The 10685-nt window shown below is 53.7% G+C and overlaps 1 protein-coding gene across 4 annotated transcripts in view; it reads left to right on the top strand.

Annotated features, from left to right (window-relative positions):
- The first annotated feature begins 654 nt into the window (after positions 1-654).
- Positions 655-10685, top strand: part of MYT1 (myelin transcription factor 1) — a 61775-nt gene continuing 51744 nt past the window's right edge. For 2 of the 4 annotated variants that reach the window (XM_086853240.1, XM_086853242.1), the window contains exon 1: positions 655-762. In XM_086853240.1, coding sequence (XP_086709366.1) covers positions 738-762 — 25 coding nt within the window. In that variant the 5' untranslated portion in view covers positions 655-737. The remainder of the gene's footprint in view (positions 763-10685) is intronic. The other 2 variants (XM_086853241.1, XM_086853239.1) reach the window with 1 other exon arrangement.

The following is a 10685-nucleotide window of genomic DNA, read 5'->3' as shown; positions in this document are numbered from 1 at the left end:
TGGACTCGGCCAAAGCATCTGACAAGCTGTATGTGACCATCATTAGACTCGTGTATTTCCAAATTGACTCGGGCATGTGAGTGACTGTCCTGTTGGCTGTCCAGAGCCCCACCAGCCTGCGGATTGCCCTCAGGGCAGTGTCCCCTGTCCCCGTCCACAGGGCCAGCTCAGGTGTGCACAGGCTGTCCAGAGAAGCTGTGGCTGCCCCATCCCCTGGAAATGTTCAAGGTCAGGCTGGACAGGGCTTGGAGTAACCTGGGATAGTGGAAGGCATCCCTGCTCATGGCAGGGAGTTGGAACGAGATTATCTTTAATGACCCTTCCAACCCAAACCATTCCCTGGCTGGGTTCTCTGGGGACGCTTCTCCTGGGGCTGTGTGTGCCCCAGCACCCCCCTGCACTGGGATGTGCCGCTGTCTCTTCTCTCCCCTAACTCCCGGCAGGAGGGATGCTCGGAGCCCCCGCCCGCAGGGGAGGACGGCTCCCCTGCCCTGCTCCCCCCCTGCCAGCCCGGAGGGGGGGCCGGGAGGGGGGTGCGCATCCCCGGCCCGGGGGGGAGCGGATTGGCCGCCGAGTGCGCTGCGAGGATTTTGCGGCGCGGCCCCATTGGCCGCTGCCGCCCATAAGTTTTTGCTCCGGACGGGAACTTTTCCCAGGGATGATGGAGTAACCCCGGGCGGCTCCGCGCCCGCTCCCCCCGCCACCCCGGGCCAGGCAGCCACCGCCACCCGGCAAGGATGAAGCTCTGCGGGACTTTCCTCGGTTCGTAGCCGTTCGCCGGCGGATGCGGGGGGTGCGGCGGGAGCGTAGGGAGGTTATTCCTTCGGGTGTCTCCCTTGTTTCTCCTCTAAAACACTTGAGTTTCTCAATTCTGCCTAAGTCACGCCTTGGCAAAGGGGCTCGCTCGCTGGGGGCGGGGGAATACGGACCCGCAAACTATCCCTCCTTGTTTTATAGCGTTTCCCCCTAGTTAGGCGGTAGGAAGAGGTTCCCGGGTATATTTCGGGGTGCAGGTCTCCCATTTGCGTTTGGCGAGCGAGGTGCCGGTGTCACCCCCGCCCCTCCTCGCTGCGCTCCGGGCTCAGCTGCCGGGGGCTTCAGGTGCGGGGGGTGCGCGGCCCCGCTGCTGCTGCTCCGAGGCACCGGAGGGGCTTTGTCCCCTCTGCCGCGGGTTTCACCGAATTACAAAAGATGGGGAGGGAAGCGAAGAGAAAATCCTGTTTTTTGCAGCTTCTGGTCGCAGTTCTGCTGGGCAAGGGAGTGGTGGTGGTTGGTTTGGTTTGGCTTTATGGGCTCTTTTTCCACCCCTCTTGCACGTTGCTGGGTAAAAAAGGGCTGAGGGCGACGTTATTAAATAAAAAGTTCGTTCGTGCCCGATCAGCTGGGTGTGTGTTTCAGCGCCTGCATTAACCGAGGCACAAAGCAGGAAGTTTTGGGATAATGCGAGGTGCCTTCTGCAAAAGATGGTGATTGCTCCAATTGTTGTTCTTCAGGGAGAAAAGAGCTCTAGATTTGGCTTAGACAAAGGCATTGCCTCTTCGGGAAGGACCCGCCCAAATCGGAGGGAAGGGGCGCGCTGGAGAGAGAGCAAGGGGTTATTAAAAGTTTTTTTTTGTGCCTGTGCATGTTGTTCCATCTGCCAGGGGCCTGTAGTGGGCAGGTTTCTTCGCAACCCTTCAGCTGTTCCATATACAATATTAATGCTGGCCATTTCTATTCGGCATACAACAGCACTAATTGTAGTCTGAGGCATTAAGGCAGCCAGCCCATCTGCATAGAAGCTTTCAGAAAGAAACAAGGAAAAAAAAAAAAAATCGTTCACCCCCAGCTGGTAACCGGAGAAGTTGGTGCCAATTACAAATGCGTAAAGTTTGAGATCAAATTTTCATTGAAAGAGACTCAAAGAAGCCAATGGAACACAGTGCAGTGGGTTTATGGCTGTGTTTACACAAGTAAATGGAGTTTTATTTTAAATAATTTCAAACTTGTAGAGCTTGAACTGAAAACACGAGGGGGGGAAATTGCACGGAGAGCAAGGGAGGGGTATCAAGGGAATCTGCTTTTAAAAATCCTCTCTGGGTTCAGCTGTGCAGGCGCCCTGCAGGGAGGGACTCTCGGAGACCCCGTCTTAAACCCCCTGAAGATGAAAATAAGTGAACATTTATTTTAGACCTCTCGTCTGCACGGTTCCCTTTAGGGAAGCGACGGCTCTTTGAGACCTGGAAACGCACGATAATTATCTCCTCCCTAAAAACTGCTGTGGAGTGACTCTGGAGAGGTTTAGGGGGGCGTGTGGGGGGAGAAACACTATAAAAATAATGGCTGAAAAATACTTTAAAAGGTCGAAAGTGCGGCGGAGGGAGCGGCCGGAGCTGTCCGTGGTGCTGACCCGCCGCCCGCAGCCCACGCGTGGCCTCGCCTTCCCCCGCGGGCTCCTCCAGCGAAAGGAGTGCGGGGCTTTTGGCCTGGGACGGAGATTTTCTGGGGGTAGGAAGAGATTTAGGGGCTGCGAGATGGGAATTCCTGCCGCTGCTGAAGTTGGTAGCAGTGAGAAACTCCGAGGAAGGCGCCGCTTCTTTGCGGCGTTTTGGGAGGAGAGCAGAGGGGAAGTCTGGCGAGTTGGGGAACAAAGAAAAGCCAAACCCCCTCTCTCAGCCCAGAGCTGAGCCGGATGGTATCAGAGCTGTCAGCTGCCTTAGGGCTCGTAGGTGCGTCGCGTGTTAATAAATGCAACAGCAGCAGTAATAAAATCCCTCTCTTAACGCTCGGAGAGGCACATGTGTGTGCTCATATCCATGCAGGCTGCGTGTGCTCCAATTTACGGAGGAGCACACGCAAGTAAACACACTTCCCTGCTGCCTTCCAGCCGAATCTATTGTGCTTTTGTTTCTCAAGTTTTAGCATTAGGGCTCTAAATGAAACAGCGGTGGAGAGGAGCAGGCAGCATTGTGAGCGGAGGGGAGCCTAGTCCACCCAGCCCTCCCTTTGATTCTATCGCGGGTGCAGAACAATGGAGATGCAGTGTAGCACCAGGCCTGCTGCCTGCAGATAAGAGTTTAATAGAATTTCTGAATGCCAAAGGTTTAGGATGTAAAATATCCCTGTCTTCGTGGTGTGTCCAAAGGAGATAGAAAACAGCTTTTCAGGAGTACTCTCTGCTGAATATCTCCTTTATGTTAATGGTTTAGGAGCACACCAGGCTGGCAAGTTGTGGAAATGGGCAGCCTAACAACCTCCAAAGCGGCCTCAACAGTTTAAAATTAGTATTTCTGCCACCGTCCCCTCAGTAAAATTCATGAGATGGGAAATGGAATCCCTCCTTCCTGCCGTGTGCCCTGCAATGGTCTGTGAGTGACATGGAGTTGCCGGTAGCAGCCATCCAAGCCAAATTTGCTAGATTTTGGGCAGTCTGAGAGGTTTTCCCCCATCCTGCCTGCACCTAACCCGCCCGGGGTGAGGGTGAGCTGGCGAGGAGCCTGGGGCCCCTGCAGCTCTGGAGCTGGAGTTTCCCACAGGAGAGTGCATCCTCAGCAGGATTCAGATTTCCCTGCCAGGCTCTGCCTCAGCTCTCTGAGGACTCCTGGGGTTTCTGTCCATTTGTGAGCTCTCGCATCTTTTTGGAAATCTTCATTAAGATGACAGGAAAGTCTTAATTGTCTCGGTGGTGCTGGAGATGGCAGGAGGGTGCAGGGAGAAGCGCTGGGGAGAAAAGCGTCGTTCCCCCTCTCCTCTCCCCAGCCCGTGGGGCTGCAGCCTGGCTGTGTTTCCCCTCGCCGTTCCCGAAAAGTTGCGATGCAAGTGCTAATGCTCCCGTCTGGCAGGGTCAGGGGTGGGATGTGCTAATGCCCTTCCTGCCGCACCGTGCCGGGCTCTCTCCCCAGAGCCTCCCTCCCTCCAGCTCGCCGAGGACTTTCTCCTCGCGGGGTGGCCGCATCCCCAGGAAACAAACATCTTCACGGAAAGACAATGCTAACTCCTGCAAAGTGTGACTCTTTCCGGGAGGAAAAAGTGCATAATGCAAGAACATGCACTTTTCTCACTTAGAATTAATCGCTTAACTGTTTTAGTTACCGTTTTTTCCCTAAGACTTTTCCTTATGTTGTTCTACCCGTCCCAAAATCCATAATGTAAAATGTGAACCACTTTCCCCGGGATGAAGGTGTTGTCTGCTGGGAATACATTGTGACTTTTTTTTTTTTTTTGCTTTTTTTTTTTTTTTTTTTTTTTTGCTTTTAAGGGGAGGGAAAAAAAAATTAAACTATTTATACACCTTTTAACCACCGTCTTTTGAATATGTATATCAGCTAATATGCAATACTTCCAGGTTCATAGAGGCGATAAATTTCCCAGTCTGTTCTTTATGGTGATAGGTCATCTTCCTAACCACCAATAAATATTGTAAAGTACTTTCGCTGGAGCTGTGCTAACCCAGGGCATCTGTCACTCGCTGCTTGCTGCTATTAGGAATTATTGGGCCGTACCACGCGCCGGGATGCGCGGGGGGGACACGGAACGGCGCTCGCCGCGCTCGCCCTCCTTTTGTGTTGCTGCTGTCAGAGGAGCCCCGAGCCTCGTGCATATTAATTATGAATCAGCTCGGGTAAAATCATTCACCTTCTGCCGGGTGCTGGGGAGGGGGGAGAGCGAGGAGAGAGGGGCCGGCGGGGCTGGGAGAGCCCCAACTCTCGGTGCACTCAAGGCAGCCGCTCCATCTCTCTCGCTCGCTCTCTTTGATGCTATACTGTAAATTTATTTCACCTCAGAGAGTAAACAGATATATTGCAACCCCAAGGGTTCATGGGTAGTGTATTTACAAAGGGAAGGCGCAGCAAGCCCCCTCTGTGCCATTTCCATTAATGAGAGCGGTCATTAAGTAAATGAGACATTGCCTTTAGCAGGCTTAAGAGTTCACACACTAAGGAGTATCAGATATTTAATTGAAACCAACAACCCGTCTTACACGCGTGTTACTGGTGTAGGGAAGTGGGCTGCCCTCCAAGAACTCTCCCCCCACAACCTCCCCCATGCAAATTTCATGATTGGTTTCCGTGATGTCATTTTGTAAAGGGGCAGACAATAGCTGTGGGGAAAGGTAAGTCAATATTATGTTCTTTCGCTGACAAAGGCAGATAATGCTGGCTTTTTTTTCTTTTTCTTTTTTTTTTTTCTTCTTTTTTTTTTTTTTTTTTTTTTTTTTCCCTCCCCTCCCCTCCCTTGGATTGAGACAGAGGGGAAAGGCTTTCGGAGCACACAGTTGATGTAAACAGACGCAGGCGTTTCGCCTTTACAGCACGAAGGCTGGGTTGTTGTTTTGAAAATTGCACTGGAGAACCGAGGGGATTTTTATGATGATCATCATGCTCCTAGGTCCATCTTTGCTCGCTCGCTCCCTCGCCGGCTGCGAGACGCTAGTGGACATGTTATGCTTCTGACTGAAAAGAGGTTGAATAAGATGAGAAAGGAGGAGATTTATTAAAAGGACAAAAAAAAAAAAAAAAAAAAAAAAAAAGCACAACGTCGCATTCAACCGGGAAACTTTCTGAATATTTCTGGAAGAGGATGCTTGCCGGGTTTGTGAACCGCGAGATCGGTGGATGTTTATCCGGAGGGAGGTGTTAGCAGAAGACGCTCCCGGGCGCCGGGAGGAGTTTGCGCCGGCGGCGGCGGCCCCGCGGCCGCGGAGCTCTCGGAGGTGCTGACGGCCGGGGGGACCGGGGCTCCACGGGTCCCTCACCGCGCTCCCCTCACCCCAGGCCCCTTCCTGCCAAAACTCCAGCCCAAGTCCGCAGCTCCGCACTCCTGGGGCGTTGGGGAGCTCCGCGGGCCCCCTCGCCCGGGGACGCGGCTGCGGAGAGCTGGTGGCTGCTCCCTCCTGCCACTGCCAGACTTTTCTTTTTTCTCCTTTTTTTCCCTTTCCCCCCTCCCTCTTCTTTCCGATTATTGCCTACTTTAGAGTTCTCTATTTATAGCAGCGAGGCACAAGGGAAGTGTGCCATGTTGGTGGATTTCTCTCTATACGTTGACCACGACAGAAATCTGCGTGTTCTTATTTTTAGCTTGCTCGGAAGAGGCTTTGCTTGGCTAATCTCTTTATCAATTTTAGCAAAGTTTGTTGTTGTGGTTGTTCCGTGGGTTATTCGGAGAGGGAGCGAGGGGCAGGGGGCTGGTGGATGTGCTTGCTCTGCCATCGAGCCCGGCCAGCTGGGCTGAGTTTGGGGTGCAGTTTGCCGGCGGGCAGGACCGACCCTCCTCGGGAGGCGGCCCCAAAGGGGGTCGGAGGCTCTCCCACACAAAGGGGGCAGGTCGTGGGGAGCAGGAGGTTTGGAGCATGCCAGGCTGCCCGGAGCCGGGCAGGGGAAGGGGGCAGGTTGCCCACAGCCCCCCTGGATCCGGCCGGGCAGCAGTGCGGGGGCAGCCGCTCTCCTCCCGCTATTGTTGGGCCCCCTCGCTTCGAGCAGCCGCTGAAAACAAGTGCGAAAAGCCCCGGCTAAACCCTCGCCATCGCCCTGCCGCTACTTTTAGTTATTCTTTTTTTTCATTCTTTTCCTTTCCCTCTCTCTAGTTGGCTCATCTGCTGTTATTATCAGCCTTTTCCATATGGCCACTTTAATTAATGGCAGACAAAAGGGAGTTTGGGGGGGGGGGGGGGGGAGGAGGAATCTAGGAATTAGAGTTTATAGTTGGTTTGTCTCTCTCTGATGCTGTCATAGAAACCAGAAGCAAAGATGCCGCCTTTCCACTTCTTTGTATGATCCTGTTTATTGTTCCCGAGCGGCGCAGATTGGAGCAGGCGCGTGTTGCAAAGCACAAACCAGCGCCGGCTGCTACCGCCGGGAAAGCCGGGCACAACTTGTCCCCTTCGGCTCTTTCAAACCTGCCTGCCCTCCCCCTTCTCTCCCCTCCTTCACCTGCCTCGGGATAAACAAGGAGAACTTGGTTTTGGGTTTTTTTAGGTTTTTTTTTTTTTTTCCTTTTTCTCTCTTTTTCTGTTTTGTTTTTTCTTTTCGTTTGTTTGTTTTCCTTTTCCCCTCCAAGTGATATTGTGGGTCTGTGGGATCCCCGCCGCACAATGAGTAGGAAAACTCTGGAAAGTTGTGGTTTTCCTTTCCCAGAAGGCAGACGGGAGCTGTCCCCGTGTCCCGGCGGCTCCGGCTCTGTCCCGGGCGCTGTTACCGAGCAGTCCCGGCCCCCCGGGGCTGGAGATTTCCCGGGGTGCGGTCGGGGAGGGCTCTGGGCTGGCAGTGCCGCTTGTCCCCTGCTCGGTCCCGAGTGTGCCTCCCATCCCTTTCCCCGGGCCGCTGTCCCGTGGCAGCTCTGGGGCAGTGAGGGGGCAGCGGGCACCTCGTGCTGTCGGAAAGACAGAAATTCGGCCCCCTCTCCTCCTCCTGGGATCCTGGGGCTTGGCCCGGCTGGAGGGGTGTCCCGCTGCGGGCTGCTGCTTCAGGTCACTGCCAAGGGTGGCCTTGGTGACTTTGGGGCCGGGGTGCTCCCTCCTGTTTTGGAAAATCCTGGGCTGGAAGTGGATGAGAACCCCCCTCCCTGAAGACCCCAAACCCCCCTCATTCTCCCCCCGTCTGCACTCCCCGTCTGTCTGAGCTATTCGCTCCCTTTGCCCCCAGAATCAGCCTCGTCCCCAAGGCGGGGGGAGCAGGGGGACAGCAGCCCGGGGGTCGGGACCCCTCCATTTCCCACTTCTTGTTGTGGAATGGCCCGGGCTGGGTTGGGAGAGAAGGGGGGCACAGGTTCCTTCCGGCTCGGGACTGTCCCCAACAACCCAGAGTGACAAACTGGGGGCTGGGGTGGGCAGGGGCAGGCGAAGCCCCGGTTCTGCGCCTCCCCCGGCCCGGCCCCACGGCCCCGGGAGCCGGAGCAGCTCCTGGCAGTCAGATGATGATGGTGATGATGATGGTGATGATGATGATGATGATGATGAGGGCAGGGCTGACTTGGCAAGACGTAGCTTGGCGTCAGAGCAGCTGCCATTTTAGCAGACGGTACAAAACCCCCCCTGCACCCCCCGGAAGGCTCGGCTTTGGGGTGCTGCCTCCAAACTTGGGTTCTGGAAGGGACACGGGGCTCTTCCTGAGCTTTGCGGGGAGCAGTGCGCCCTAAGCCAGCAACACTCTCGGAAGAGAGCGAATGACACAGCTTTGGAGCTCAGGAATAGAAACTCTTTTCCCTTCCTGAAATCCCGCAGTTTTGCATCAGGGCTTGAGAAGGACAGGGGAGCTCACACTCCTGAACCCCCAGAATCAGTGTCATGCAAAATGCTCTGTCCCTCCCTGTCGGGCGAGGGGCAGAGCCCTCTTCTGCATCCTCGGAGGGGTTTGTTTGGGAAGGGATGCTGCTGCTGTCCCCAGCACAAAGACTGGGGGGACCGGGACCTTCTGCCCCCCGAGAGCAGAGCGAGGAAGGGGAAGCAGAGGATTTACAGTAAAGGCTGGAGCCGGGGCTGGGCTGGGCTTCCCAGAAGACATGAAATGAGGCGTGTGAAGGGGAGGGAGAGGCTGGGAAGCATCGCCTTACCGCGGGCAAGTCATATGTGGAACTTTAGTGGCAAAGTGGGGTACAGGACCTGCTCTTTCCTTTGCTTTGTGAGTTTGTGTGAGTTTGCAAATAGAAAGGCTTATTTTTTCCAGCTGTAAACTCTATGTCTGAGTTGTTAGAGCCCTTTCCTAAATGGCAAAGTACATCTGTTATCACATCATAGCTGTACGGGAGCTGAGCATGGAGGATCCACGCTTCCAGAGCTGGGAACACACCACTGTGTGTTACTCTGCCCCAACAAATCCCCTTTTGGGTTATTTGTTGTGCAGATGCTGTTTGCTCCCTGGCTGTGCAGACAAGGAGGGCTCACACTCCAGGTTTATTTGGCTTTACTGTCCTGCAGCAGCAATGAAAGGATTATCAGCGTGGGCTTGACTGCCACACAGCCTCTCAGTTCCCAGGTATTTCTGGAGTTTTGACAGGGCGGAGGTTGTCATCAAGAAACTCTTTCCACCTTTTTCTCTGCCTTTTCCTCCTTTCTGCTGTGTTTTACTGGCTTCTACAAAGAATAACTCCACCCATGTTCCCATGCTTGTCTTCCTGGGTGTGTGGTGAGAATCCACTGTGTCTCTGACAGCATTAAGGTGGGATTCCATGAAACTTCCCAGCTTAAAATGTTTTTTATCGCTTCTGAGGCTGTTTACCTTTGCAAAGTAGAAGTTTGATCCATAGCCCAGGCCTTAGGAAAATCATGGTGTGAATAGAGAAGTGATAAGCACAGGCTGTGAGACATTTCAGGAGTGGAGAAAGGCCATTTATTTATTACAAAAATACCTTGCTCCTAAAATGAAATGAATTTATGTGAGAGTTTCTTCTCAGGGATCTGGGAGCCAGGTCTTGAGTCATGGCAGAGAGCAGTGTTGGGACATCCCTTCTGCTCCCTTCAGAGATGGGAATCTGTCCCCTCCCACTCTGACAAATATTTTCACCAAGGAGAAAAGGGCTTTGTGGGCTTATATTTGGAGTTTCCCCTCTTGGCAGATTAATCTGTCAAAGGGGATTTCTGGAAGTGCAGTGTTTGCCCTTGCAGAGCTCGGGAGCAGCTGTGTGCTGGCTTTGCCCTTTGGGACAGGGCTGACACTCAGAAGGTGAAGAGCGGGTTCCAAACATCTCCTCCCTTGCAGGTTCCCTGGCAGCAGCAGCACAGGAGGGGATCCCTTGGCTTCCCTGAGCTGCTTTCCCACACTATCCTGCCTGGAAAGGGAGGTGGCTTCTGCCTTGGGAATAGCTGAAGTGAGGACATCTCAGGGGCATGAGCTTGTATTGAACAATTATGTTTAAAAATAGTAAATATCAAAAATCGCCAGAGTGGAGCAGATCCTCAAAATCTTTAAGCACTGGATTTTCTAAGGGCTGTTTCATAGAAGGCACAAGTTGGAGTCTGAAGGAAAAATGGCAAATAAGCATCCCAAAATGAGTGGTTTTCTATTATTTTTATTCATCCCTGCAGTGCTCCTCTGAGGTTTGCTGTGGGTTTGCAGGTCTGAGTGGGGAGGCAGAGAAGAATTCTGGGCTGGAGAGGTCCAAACACGCTGACTGCCTTCTATGAAAAGCTGCTCTCTTGAAGCAGGATTTGCCCTTTGAGAGGCTGTATTTTGAACAGCTCTGACTGCTTTTTAAAACCATGCACCCCTCCATGCTACAGCAGCCTTTGGGGAGGCAGTGCCTGTAGGAAACTGTTCCAGCAACGCCCTGGATGGACCCAGCACTGGGAGCTGTGGCTGGTTTTGGACAGACCCAAGAGGGAAAAGGCAGATGTGGCTGTGGCATGTTTATGGATGAGTGTAGGGAGAAGATGTGGGCTGGGAGTGTGCCTGGGGCTCCATTCCACTGCCCTGCTCCTCTGCTGCTCCCATCAGAGCATCCTGGAGTAGCCCTTGCCACACACACATTCATGGCTGACTCGGAGGCCAGGGGTGTTTGGTAGCAGCAGGGAAATGAATTGGCTGGGAAAGTTTGCCCAGGGAAGGTTGGTCTGGTGTGAAAGGATGTCAGGAAAGGGAAATAGGGAATTCCCAGGCATAGTTTGGCTGATGAAAAGGTGGCTGGGATCACCTCGTTCTGCCAGCTGGGCTGTTCCCAGCAAATATCAGTTTTAGAGCAGAAAACTGAAGTGCCACGCTCTGCAATCCTCTGAT

Source organism: Cyanistes caeruleus, chromosome 16 (genome assembly GCF_971803275.1).
Source record: "Cyanistes caeruleus chromosome 16, bCyaCae1.hap1.1, whole genome shotgun sequence".
In the NCBI taxonomy this organism is placed as follows: domain Eukaryota; kingdom Metazoa; phylum Chordata; class Aves; order Passeriformes; family Paridae; genus Cyanistes; species Cyanistes caeruleus.
Note: the sequence above shows the minus strand (reverse complement) of the source record. Positions and strands in the feature narration are given on the sequence as shown.